General features: G+C 53.2%; 4 protein-coding genes and 1 non-coding gene across 5 annotated transcripts; 1 reads left to right on the top strand and 4 right to left on the bottom strand.

Annotated features, from left to right (window-relative positions):
* Positions 1 to 28: 28 nt before the first annotated feature.
* Positions 29 to 2860, bottom strand: QBC33DRAFT_476399 (thiamine pyrophosphate enzyme, N-terminal TPP binding domain-containing protein). The gene is made up of 14 exons (XM_060425257.1): positions 2709 to 2860; positions 2613 to 2646; positions 2499 to 2548; positions 2334 to 2428; positions 2127 to 2272; positions 1875 to 2058; positions 1749 to 1818; positions 1412 to 1696; positions 1292 to 1342; positions 911 to 1218; positions 729 to 829; positions 494 to 666; positions 258 to 420; positions 29 to 201 (listed from the first exon to the last, which is right to left on the bottom strand). The coding sequence occupies exons 1-14, from the start codon at positions 2785 to 2787 to the stop codon at positions 174 to 176; spliced, it is 1767 nt and encodes a 588-aa protein (XP_060281539.1). The 5' UTR covers positions 2788 to 2860; the 3' UTR covers positions 29 to 173.
* A 232-nt stretch (positions 2861 to 3092) lies between these two features.
* Positions 3093 to 4255, bottom strand: QBC33DRAFT_545145 (uncharacterized protein). The gene is made up of 2 exons (XM_060428538.1): positions 3636 to 4255; positions 3093 to 3584 (listed from the first exon to the last, which is right to left on the bottom strand). Exons 1-2 carry the CDS (start codon positions 4151 to 4153, stop codon positions 3152 to 3154), a joined length of 951 nt encoding a protein of 316 aa, XP_060281538.1. The 5' UTR covers positions 4154 to 4255; the 3' UTR covers positions 3093 to 3151.
* A 282-nt stretch (positions 4256 to 4537) lies between these two features.
* On the top strand, positions 4538 to 7592 carry QBC33DRAFT_612623 (ankyrin repeat-containing domain protein; the record flags this gene model as incomplete). The annotated part of the gene is made up of 3 exons (XM_060432495.1): positions 4538 to 4665; positions 4850 to 5798; positions 5859 to 7592. 3 exons carry the CDS (start codon positions 4538 to 4540, stop codon positions 7590 to 7592), a joined length of 2811 nt encoding a protein of 936 aa, XP_060281537.1.
* A 1922-nt stretch (positions 7593 to 9514) lies between these two features.
* On the bottom strand, positions 9515 to 9596 carry QBC33DRAFT_t52. Its single transcript has one exon. It is a non-coding gene; the product is annotated as a tRNA-Arg (tRNA).
* Positions 9597 to 9785: 189 nt separating this feature from the next.
* On the bottom strand, positions 9786 to 11957 carry QBC33DRAFT_476393 (pyranose dehydrogenase 3; the record flags this gene model as incomplete). Its single annotated transcript, XM_060425256.1, has 6 exons — positions 11898 to 11957; positions 11714 to 11833; positions 11425 to 11641; positions 10834 to 11373; positions 10086 to 10692; positions 9786 to 9997 (listed from the first exon to the last, which is right to left on the bottom strand). Coding segments are annotated over exons 1-6 (1749 nt in total), but the record flags the coding sequence as incomplete, so codon positions are not given.
* Between the last annotated feature and the right edge of the window lie 227 nt (positions 11958 to 12184).

Here is a 12184-nt window from a genome sequence, read left to right as displayed (position 1 = left end):
GACATGATACAAGGTGCGAAAGTGTTGGCTAGGTGCTACAGCTTCACCAAAGCTTTGTGCAAGACACGATTGCTATTTCTAAAGTATTCATAGGTCTTTACAGACACGGTCGAACACAACTTGTATAGATTTCACGCTCCTTGGGTTTCGACCAACCTAGGCCGAGTGTGAAACTAATTCTCAGGCCATATTGATGGTACGCTGCAGTGATCTGTTAGGACGGTGGTAAAGGTGGTTGTGTGCGAAGCTTCACTTACTGGACTTCCACGACTGCGCTTCTACCCCCGCGAACCACGCTGATCGCCTCTTCTAAAACTCGGTCCACGTCGTCGCCAGATGTGACGGTGGCCCCCCAAGCCTTTCCTGAAGCGGTCGCAATTCCTGGGTAGTCAGGGGAAGGGTCGAAGGAGATATTAAGGTCTGCATACCCCCGCGTTAGTAACGGACCTCGAAGAGGATGAACTGCCCGATCCCGAGGGGCGGGGCTAATTACCTCTCCTGTTTGCCCTGGAAGAGTAGCCCTCTTTGTGGACCGCTAACGCGGACACCTTCGGTGCGTTCCAACCCCCGTTGTTGAGGACAATCAGGAGCGATGGAGTATTGTACCGGGCGGCAATCCAGGCGGCGCTTTCCATCTGTGAAAACAGGAAAGTCCCGTCGCCAACACTATAGGAAGATGGTTAATATCTTGGGAAGATGAGGACGATGCAACAATGGGATTTACGCACATGCCGCAGACAAATGACTCGGGCCTGGCCAGCTTGACGCCGATCGCTGCGCCGCCGATCCAACCTAGCCCGCCCGCACCGGTAGCGTAGAGGCTTCCTGGCTATTAATCCATCATCCGTGGTCAGCATTGGTAGAGAAGAAGGGGGGTGTGGGGTTCTGTTGGCACAAGCAGGGCACCCACCTCGGTCAAATGCAGATGCTCAATAGCTGGGAGCGCGTTTGTGACTGCCTCCAGGACGATTGTAGTGCTTTGCGGCAGCAGTTTCCGCAACCGTGACATCAGATACGGAACCTTGATCGGGCCTCCTGGCGAGATCACCTCACGACTATCCAAGGTTGCTCTCCAGTTCTTGTACCGCGTGGATCGTGCCTCAAAGGCAGCGGCATACTTGGAGGGGTCAAGTTGCTGCCTGTCCAGGTATCTGTTGAGCTGCTTGAGGGCAAGTTCGGCGCTGACTTTGTATCTGTGACTAGCCGGAATGTGGTAGACTGTGGCTAGGGTTAGGATACAGCACCGCACGAGGAGTAGGTGGGAAGAATGATAATCAAATGAATGACCCACCGATCATCTGCTGTTTCAACGGATCCACGTCGAGGTGGAAAATCTTGGCATCTAAAAGGAAGAGGAGGAAGAATTAGAACTCGGTAGGCAAGCCGAAACAGGCAGCCATGCATATCTCACCACTTCGAGGTTTGCCCGCGGTCGGGATCCACGGAACATCACAGTCGATGACAAGGATAACGTCAGCCTCCCGCACAGCGTCATGAGTGGTGATGGTTACACCGAGATACGCCTCGTGGTCGCTCCGGATGCACATGTCTGAGCCAACAGTTTCGAGGACACTGATTGGAAGTTTGTCGCAAAGCTCGGCAAGAACCTTGGGGCTTCGCGGGTTTCGTCCAAGGTACCCCGTGATCACCAGTGGTCGCTTTGCTTCCATCAAGGTTTGTGCGATCATTTCGACGTCTACCGCCTGTCAGCTTGATTCCGGGAGAGGGAGGAGGTAGGATGTCAGTACCATCTTCGGGTAGGGAAGAAGGCTTTAGTGGGCTCCATAGTTCGCTCGTGAGAGGTAGCGAATCCACAGTCTAGTACTATTAGCTCGCTGGACGAGACCGAGCCAAGACCAGAACCAGGGAGTTACCTGTTCCAAGACCTCTCGAGCCGCCATCAAATAGACTGGGCCGGCCGGGTCGGATCGTGCGAACTGCAGCGAGCGGTATACCATCTGCTTGATGTTGTGCCCGGTTTTGATCTCCGCTGTATACCGGCAGTACTGACGCACAATTGCGGCTTGATCCGGGACGTCCTGAAGCCAGTGAATGAACCTATAAAAGGTGTGGTCAGTCAACAATTGATTTCAACGGCGTCACGGATGTGTGGGAGATTGACGTACTCGGTTCTGGAGCCGAGGAGCTCTCCGTCCTGGGTGAACGGGGTAAGGCCAGCGAAACAGAGCACTGGGACACGCCCGACCGATGCATTGTGTATCGCCTGGCCCATCGCCAGGGTGCCACACTCGACATGCACGATTACGCATTGCTGCGCCCGAAGGATTAGCACTCACAACTCCGCTCAGAAAAGGGAGTTGGACAGACTCAACTGGAACACCAGTGACCTGGGCAAAGCCTATGGCAGCTGAAAGAGCAACCATTTCCGATGGACAGGTGATCATTCTGGGGAAGTTCTTCGAGTTCTCTGGATGAGTGAGTGGTCAGCGTCAGCGTCGAAGCCTCGAAGCATGTTTGAGAAAAGGGTGATGAGGAACCTTCTTTGGCCTTGGCCATGGCCTCCAGCATTGCTGGATGGTCGCTTCCCCTACAATTACCCCATGATAAGCACATACGTCCCAGGGAAATACTCCCATCACAGAGCATCGTACAAGTTGACAAAACAGTGAGTGATGCCGGCATCCCCTAGAGCATTCAACCGGTATTAGCAGGTATGCTTCTCTATTTCGGCAGCCGGGCTTGCGTACAGATTGCCTCAAAAAAGGCTGTCGCAGCGCTGACTTTGGCCGCTGCCGCACCACTGCTGTTGACAATTGAGTCACCCATTCTGGCAGTCAGTGTCCTAGGTTTTATTTATGAACAAGAATTGTTTTCTTTATTTTTTTTGTTGGGAGGATTGGAGCCAGTTGTTGCGGAAAAGAGAACAATAAAGGGGGGAATGAGGGCGGGGGGAACTAATTCCCCGAGTTTTGCGGGGCCGGGATCGCATCCAACACACTGCCGACCGGCTTCTCGCCTCGGGAAATCTGTCGGAAGATCCGAACAAGGTACTTGTAGAAATAATCCCCACTCTAAATATCTATGGGACCACGGCAACCAAACTTGCAGCCAAAGTACAATGCTAGAAGCCTGTGTACAATCTTATTTCAACGCATAGCCCTCTGCCAGGCTGAAGCGACACGCTGTGTCATTACCCCTTCCTAAACATGATGGCAAAAGACGCGGCATCAATCTGGCCTTGGAATGCCGTACTGCCCCCGGTAGTTGTCAGCGTCCCGAATACCTGCTCCACTCTGGTTTGCGCCCTTCCAGCTATTCCTTGCATTGCCATAGACTGCTCATCCGTCCGCATGTCGCCGAATTTTTGCCCTGTACGTCTTTCTCTGGTAGCGGAGAGAGCCTCTTGACAGACTCTTTGAAGCCCGACTGTCAGCTGGAGGCTCGAATCTCTCTGGCTTGCGGAACCGTCTTCTGCCTCGCCAGTCGATCCCCCGACGGACGTTACTTGCATGGCTGCCTGGCTCTCGCGAAGACGGTTCTGCAGACCAGCCAGAGACGTCTCCTGGACTGCGAAACGATTTCCAAGCCGTATAATGTCCTCGGCATTACGAGTGGAAACGATGCTATAACAGTCAGCCGGAGGAATTACAAAAATCACCAAGCATCGAACGAACAGAATCATGGATGCCAGCGCCAGAGATATCGTTTGTTGACAGTCGCCCAGCTGTCTGTTGAACTTATTGAACTTGGATTCGTGAAGATTTACCGCGAGTCTATCGCGTTTCGCCAATGTCGTATCTGTCGAGCGACTGGTGAACCTCGCTATGGTGTCGCCAAATTCATCGCAGAGACGCTGGGTCGAGTGGAGAGCGAAGTCGAGATTGATCTTCTGAAGAGCGTGACCAAGGACACTGGGAGCTTGAGTATGCATTTCCAGCATCCCCTTCAGACTGTTCAAGGTGTTTCGGGTTTCTGAGAGAACACTCTTCGAGTCGGCAATAACCCTCGGTGCATCCGCCAGGCCGTCGATGAGGCCGTGCACTGACTTGCAGCTTTGCCACGCCAGAGTCGCAATGGCAATCACATTAGCAGTTATGCTTAAAGGATCCATGATGTATGATGGTGGCTTTAAGGTGATCACCGTCTTCGCGTCTGAGGAAAAGACGACGCGAGGACTACCTAGCCTCATCATGAAGGCTCCCAACCCAACCTAACCCAACCCAGCCCAACCCTGGCTTCCTCATGCCCCGCTTCATGGCACTCGCCGGGCTCTACCACGTGATCTTCGCGTGTTGGATTCAGCTGAAAAAAGAGCTGAAAGAGGAGAGAGCCCACGGAAAATGAGAGGATTTCATATTTGCAGCCCATCCCAAGTCACGCCGAGGCCTCCGTAAGAAGCCAGACGTCAGCTCGCTCTTCTCTCACCCCTGCGCCTCTACTCTGAGACATCCCAGATTTGCCATGAATACCACTAGCACAATGCAAGGTACCCCAGAGTCGGTAGGCCCATCGCGGGCGGCAGCACAGCCTTATAACGGACCCGCATCTCAGCAAGGCAACCCTTCTACGGATAACGATGACTTATACCTTTCCGGTGACTCGAAGGCTGGGGCTGGACCAAGTCCATCACTCGGCTCGGCCCCTGTACCGGCTGAGCGGCCCGTCGGGCAGCGCTTCGGTGATGCTAAAGCAACCGGCGGTGGTGTTCTGATGCAGGGTATCATCAACATGCATAGTGAGTTGCATTCTGGCCATGGTTCACATGCAAGGATTCAAGTGAATAATAATTTCATGTCAAAGATGCTCCAGCATCGCCATTTTCCCACCTCGGAACCGGGGGGACACAGAATGACCCGGTTCGGAGGGAGAGGGAAGTAAAGATTCTGAGAAGACTCGATGCATCACCATACCGGGATCGAAAAGACCGAAACCCCGATCGGGTCCCAGGGACATGTGGCTGGTTCGTGTCTCACGAGCTCTTTCGAGAATGGCAAGCGAGCAAGTCGTCAAGAATGCTGTGGGTGTCCGCGGATCCCGGATGCGGAAAGTCGGTTTTGGCAAAACATCTGGTCGATTCTATTCTTCCGACCACAGAATCGAGAACCACATGTTACTTCTTCTTCAAAGACGACTTTGAGGACCAGAGGAGTGTGGTCAGCGCTATCCGCTGTATTCTACGCCAGCTTTTCATCCAGAGACGCATTCTGCTCTCCGATAAGATTCTCGACCATTTCGAAGTCGGCGGAGAAACGTTGAGCAGCTCATTTGGCGAGCTTTGGGACACCCTCATCAACGCCGCAGAAGACCAGAATGCCGGCGAAATTGTCTGCCTCCTCGATGCAGTCGACGAATGCGAAGAACAAGGAAGGTCTCAGCTTGCCAAAGCGTTGTGCAAACTATACGGCAGTAGGAGGAACTTCAATTTGAAGTTTCTCTTGACAAGCCGTCCCTATGCTGGGATTTCTCTCGGCTTCCGGCCTCTCGAGATTCCGGGGCTGCCCGTCATTCATCTGAGTGGGGAAGACGATGTTGAGATGGCCAAGATTTCCCGAGAGATCGACGCTTTCATCAAAGCCAGAGTCCACGATATCGGGGTGCGGCGGAGGCTTACACTTGACGAGCAAGAGCTTCTATTGCAAAAGCTTATGCGTGTTTCTAACAGGACATATTTATGGGTACACCTGACGCTGGACTTGATCGAGAGCGACATCGATATCGACAAAACCGGAATAGTCGAGGCCACTTCTCACCTCCCCAAAACCGTTGAGGAAGCATACGACAGGATACTCTCAAAAAGTCGCGACACCGAAAAGGCAAAGAAGATACTGCATATCATTGTGGCAGCAGCAAGGCCCTTGACCATCAGAGAGATGGCCTTGGCGTTAGCTCTTTGACAGACTCATCGATCCTATGGTGACCTCGATCTCAAACCCGAAGACCGTTTCCGTGACAGCGTACGAGACATCTGCGGGCTCTTCGTGACGATCATCGACTCGAGGATCTACCTGCTCCACCAAACTGCGAAGGAATTCTTGGTTCACGACAAAGAATATTCTCCCAAAGCCGCCCACACGCATCTCAAATGGAAACACTCGCTTCTGCCACGAGAGTCCCATCGCATTCTTGCCAAGATCTGCATCTGGCACCTGCTACTTGTCGAATTCGAGACCCATCCTCTAGACGAAAACGGGCTACTATCCGAGTACCTTGAGGACCATATCTTCCTTGACTACTCTGCCAGACATTGGGCGTCTCACATCCTCGGGTCAGAAATTGAGACACAAGACGCACTTGCCCAATCGATACGGAGACTCTGCGATGTCAGTTCAAGCCGTTGCTTGACCTGGTTCAGAGTCTATTGGGCGAGCACAAACACGGAATTTCCCGATGGATTCACCACCCTCATGATTGCGTCCTATTTCGGACTGAGAACAGTGGTGAAGTCTTTGTTGGAAACAGATGGCAGCGACCTGGACACTCGGGACGATAAATACGAGCGGTCGGCATTATCCTGGGCTGCCGGAAATGGCTTTGATGCCGTTGTCAAGCTCTTGGTCAAAGGCGCTGCTATCAGCCTGAAGGGCCTCAAGTTGCCGTTTAGGAAGCGGGCCAAGGTCGATTTGGAGGATCGAGATGGTCGAACGCCACTATCGTACGCCGTCTGGAATGGAAACGTGGCCGTCGTCAAGCTGCTACTTAGGGCCGGGGCCGGGGCCAACCGGGAGGATCAAATTGGGGGGACACCGCTATCTTATGCCATATGTGGCGGGGATGAGGAGGTGATCAAACAACTGCTTAAAAAAGGGACACAGGTTGGAGTTAGATCAGAGGATAGTATTAGTAAAGAGCTCTTGCTTTCTGCTGCAAAGATGGGCCACAGGGGAGTTGTTGAGCTGCTTCTTGAGAAGGGGGCTGATACTGAGGCAAGGGATGAATCTGGTAAGACGCCGCTACAGTGGGCTGCAGAAAACAGCCAGGAAGGTATTGTCAGGCTGCTTCTTGAGAAGGGGGCTAATACTGAGGCAAGAGATATATCTGGTATGACGCTGCTACAGGGGGCTGCTTGGAGGGGCTATAAAGGTATTGTCAGGCTGCTTCTTGAGAAGAAGGCTGATACTGAGGCAAGAGATGTATTTGGTCAGACGCCGCTAGGGTTGGCTGCTAAGGAAGGCTATGAAGACATTGTCAGGCTGCTTCTTGACAAGGGGGCTGATACTGAGGCAAGGGATGAATCTGGTAAGACGCTGTTACAGTGGGCTGCAGAAAACAGCCAGGAAGGTATTGTCAGGCTGCTTCTTGAGAAGGGGGCTAATACTGAGGCAAGAGATGTATTTGGTCAGACGCTGCTACAGTGGGCTGCTTGGAGGGGCTATAAAGACATTGTCAGGCTGCTTCTTGAGAAGGGGGCTGATACTGAGGCAATGGATATATCTGGTAAGAGGCTGCTATGCTGGGCTGCAAAAAACGGCCAGGAAGGTATTGTCAGGCTGCTTCTTGAGAAAGGCGCTGATACTAAGGCAATGGATGAATCTGGTAGGACGCTGCTACGGTGGGCTGCAGAAAACGGCCAGGAAGGTATTGTCAGGCTGCTTCTTGAGAAGGGGGCTGACAGGGAAAACGTTCTGGAATAGTACAGACCCCTCATGTCTGGCTAATAGTTAGGGAGGGGGACTGACAAGCCTTGGAATAGAATACAAACTTGCATGTTTTGTTGTTTTATGCACCGATTGCCCTGCCCACTCCCAGTCAACCACACCACCCCTCGCTGCTGTACTCGGGCGCTACTTAGGTCATGATTAGGAAAGCCATCCCAAACTGGTTAGGCAAGTGGGCGGGACTTTGCGACCCAGTGGAGTTCTGGAAATGCAACGAGGGAACAGTTTTGAGACCCCTGGGTCCCAGGAGTCTCCTGAGGAAGGTGGTGTGGTCGGAAAGAGCAGCTTCGGTTATCCTGCTCCAGCTGACGTGAAAGGCGGCCCAACCCAGGTTGAATGACCCGACCCTGAGCAAATACACGGCCTCTCCTAGCATGTTCTAGAGACTTTCAACCGCCGCAAATGCGCCAGACTTTGTTGTCAGGTTGGACATGGTGATCTGTCTGTAGGTTGGTGGCCTGAAAACTCCGAAGACAACATACACGCGGGGTAGGATGCCTCGGAGAGGGAACAGATAAATGAATTGGTAAACGCGAAGGATAATTTCTGCCAGACTTGCGCCAAGTGAGGATGACATGCCGTCACCAGCCACTATAGCGACATGCTCGGGCCAACAACCATGGTCTAAATCGGCATGTTGCTGTTGTTGAAAAACAACGACGGAGAGGGAATTAGGCGCGGGATTTCCCCCCTGTGGATGGCAGCTTCGCAGTGACCTCACTCCCCTGCCTGGTGGAGAAAGGTGGCGGTTGGCTCGGCTGCTCCTCCTGCTCGACGCTGGGAAACCCTGAACTTTTCAGTGCTGAACACGGGAGCGGCGTTGACGACTTGTTCCTGGATATGACGTGTCTCAAGACCCGATGAAGCTTGATTGGCTGAGACCTGATTCCCGGGGCGGTCGCTTTCTGCTCGATCGGGTTGTCCAGCCGGATGAAGTACCGGCTGGAGTGGCTGGGATTGTTAACTGGGAGAACTCGGGATACTACCCCGGGTATTGGGACTACACCAAGGCCATGTTTGCGGGGTTAGATGGACTCGGCTGTACAATAAATTGGTCAACGTCATCTTTAGGGAGTTTGGGGACTATTTCCGGGAGTTTGAGGTTGAGACGAGGAGCTGGGAGTCGGTCGATGGCATATGAGCCTTGTTCATACCATGTGTATGTATTGAACGTTTCCTGCGACATATTACATGTTGGTGCAATCAACGACGGCCTTCTAATAGACCATGGTGACGTCCTTCACAACACACCTATGTTGCTCGAGCGTTGCATCGACAACCGGCTGGTTCTAGTTCAGAATGGGCAGGGCTTGAGGGAGACACTTTGTGGACTGGGCGTGGAACTCGAACGAAGAGCATTCTTGCAACTCGCCGAATGGGATGGATGGTGCAGGGGACATTCTGAACAGGCACATTCTTAAGCAAGGCAATGGTGGAGAGATCTCCTCTGTCCAACATCTAGGCTCATCTGATGCAATGGGTTTCTCTTCGGGGCCATTCATTGCAGAGGAGCTTAGGCATGGGTAAATCCACAGGTCGTAGACGAGTAGGTGGCGACACCATATCACTATCCAGTATTCCGCCCTTCTAACTTGTCCAACAGCGGCGTAATAATCCATCTTGCATAAATATTGCCTACAAACCTTACGTCTAGTCCTCTGTCTCGAGGAGAGGGTACACTGCTATCTGGCTCAATTTGCAGCAACTCAAACGAACACTTTTAGCCATTTTGATTCATCTATGCACCAAAGGTTTTCTATCTCCATCTACATTTGTAAGTAATGTCCTCACAGATAATGGGAGGCATTTTTTGGAAAGCCAGCTTTGCAGTGGGTTAGAGCGAGAGAGGGAAGTTTTTAAAAGAGAAAAAAGAAAAAGAACAAAAAAGGAAGTGTTTTTGATCTAGGCAGGGATCGAACCTGCAATCTTTTGATAGCAACTTAGTCGTAGTCAAACGCCTTGCCATTGGGCCACTAGACCATCTTGTATGGTTTGGCTACCCACATTAAAATTTATAAGGGAAAAAAGTAAAAAGTAAAAATTTGCCGGACCCAATTTTTGAGACACTGTTGCCGAGTTTTAAGACTAATGAAGCGAGCCGATCGAATTCAACAAATAAGAATGCTTTCCATCAGAGCTAAAGACTTTTTTTTTCTCCGAGTCTCACGAAGACTTCAAGCCCCACCTCTCTTTGATCAGGTCTGCCGCCTTCTCGCCAATTCCGTACGCCGGCATCTGCGTGTGACCGCCGTTCAACGTGGGCATGATGCTACAATCTGCAACCCTAAGACACTTGACACCCCTGACGCAGAGTTTATTGTCCACAACGGCGTTGGGTTTAGAATTGTCGCCCATGGCACAAGTACCCGCCGCGTGGTAGCCTGTTTTGCTTCCGTAAGTATCTTGATATCGTTGGGGTGGAGGCTAGGTCCGGGGAAAAGGAGAAAAGGAAGAAAGAATACAACTTACAAGTAGTTGCATTATCCCTCACATAGGGAATCCACTCCTCCCTGGTCGTAAACCGGTGATGCTGCACCCCCTCCGGCGGCCACGATCCCTTGACGATATCCTTGGTGCCGTCGCCCTGCACGATGATCTCGTTGGCGAATCGGCACCCCTCAGCCAGGACCTCAACGTCGAGCGGGTCGGCGAGGTAATTGCAGTCGACGACAGGGGTCGAAGTCGGGTCGGCGTCGCGAAGGGCGACCGTGCCGCGCGACCGCGGCGCGAACAGCTCGGCGATGATGCTGAACGCGTGCTGCCCGTCGCCGGGGAACCGGTCGAACTGCTTCGGCCCGCCGTAGCACTCTGTCGTGAAGAACTCGACGTGCGGCTGCGCCCACGTCAGGCCCATCGGGTCGCGGGTCGCGGTCCGGTGCGCCCACCTCCACAGCGCTGAGGTCGCTAGGCGGGCGTCTAGCCGTGCGAAGGCGAAGACGCCGAAGGGGAAGGTGGAAAGGAAACCCGTCTTCTTGTCCTTCCAGAGCGCGTAGGTCTTGGCTAGCGAGTCGCCGTGGTAGACTAGGTGGTCGTTGGTGAGGCCGGGTTTGTCGGTTTCGTAGAACATGAAGACGATCTGGTTGAGGGTGTAAGACCACGTTAGCGGATGGGGCGTCACTATACCAAAAGGTAGCCGAGGGAGGGAAGAAGGAGGGAGGGAAGAAGGAGGGAGGGAAGAAGGAGGGAGGGAGGAGGGAGGTGCCGGCGCTCAGCATACCAGGTGGTCCATCAGATTCTTCCCCACGCCTGGCAGATGAACACGTAACGGGATGCCGTGTTGCTCCAGCTCCTGAAAATCGCCAACGCCTGAGCGGTTCAGAATGATGGGGCTGCAGTACGCGCCGCCGCTGACGATGACTTCCTTGAGAGCCATCACCTCCACCACGCTGCCGTCCGCCCTGACTGCCCTCACGCCGGTGGCCTTTAGCTCGCTCATGGGATCCTTCCCAATTATCACCTTGTCCACATGGGTTTTCACCATGATGTCGATGTTGTCCCGGCGGTTCTTCTTGGTGATGAAGTCGGCTGCCGTAGTGCGGACCCCCTGATGGACCGTTCTCGGAACGTGGCCGCACCCATTCGCCGTGTTTCCGTGCGAGAACATGTCATGGTCCAGGTAAAGTCCCTTGGACTTCATCGAATCTAATATGAGCTGCGAGATGGGGGCAAGATTGTGTGGCTCCGTGTGGAGAGGGCCGTCATAGCCGTGTGATGCCTTAGACGCTTTGAACCATGGCTTGCCGTGGAATGTCTCAGCCTGATGGGCATGTCAGTAAGAGTCCTCGAGAGGAGACTGGAGACGATGTACCTTGGACATATACTTGAAGAACTCCTTGCCACTCCAGCCCTCGAGACCCCAGTCGTCGTAGTCCTGCTGGGAGCCCCGAATGCAGAGAGTCCCGTTGCACCCAGAGCAGCCACCAAGGAACTTGCCTCTGCTCAGCTTCACCTGCCGGTTGTTGACGGCGGGCTGCTTTTCCGAGACAATATTCCAATCGGTTTCAAGGTCGAAGAGTTTGGACCAGCTAATTAGAAGGAAGATAGATATCAGAACACCATCAAAGGCCAGGAATGCAACCTACCGGTCCCAAACTTACCCTCCCGTCATGTGGACATTCTCGAGCTTCTCGCTGTCCGGGCCAGCCTCTATGACGAGGGTCTTGACGTCTGCATCTTCTGCAAGGCGGCCTGCGACCACGCAGCCTGTGGTGCCGCCTCTGTGAAAGGAAAGATGGTTAGAATGCCGGCAATATGCCCGGACTCTCGAAAATCACCACTCACCCACAGATGATAAAGTCGTAAGCCCAGTCCGGATGAAAGGTAGTGGAAGCCATGCTGCCCGATATGCAGAATGAGGCGATCGACACAATGCAGATGCTTTGCAGGACGACAACTTGGCGGAATCAATCCTATATAGTGTCGCCCAACTTGGGGCGTTTGGACGGCAGCGGGCCGGGACTTGCCAAATTAGCAGCGGGGCATTCCCATCGGGTCGTCCCTTGTACGAATTCCGCACACATCTTCTTGTCACCCCACCTCAAACGAGACGTACTACGCTGTCCTGCAGA

Source organism: Phialemonium atrogriseum (assembly GCF_030411735.1).
Source record: "Phialemonium atrogriseum strain 8032-3 unplaced genomic scaffold QBC33scaffold_20, whole genome shotgun sequence".
Lineage (NCBI taxonomy): Eukaryota > Fungi > Ascomycota > Sordariomycetes > Cephalothecales > Cephalothecaceae > Phialemonium > Phialemonium atrogriseum.
This window is presented reverse-complemented; position numbering and strand designations above follow the sequence as displayed.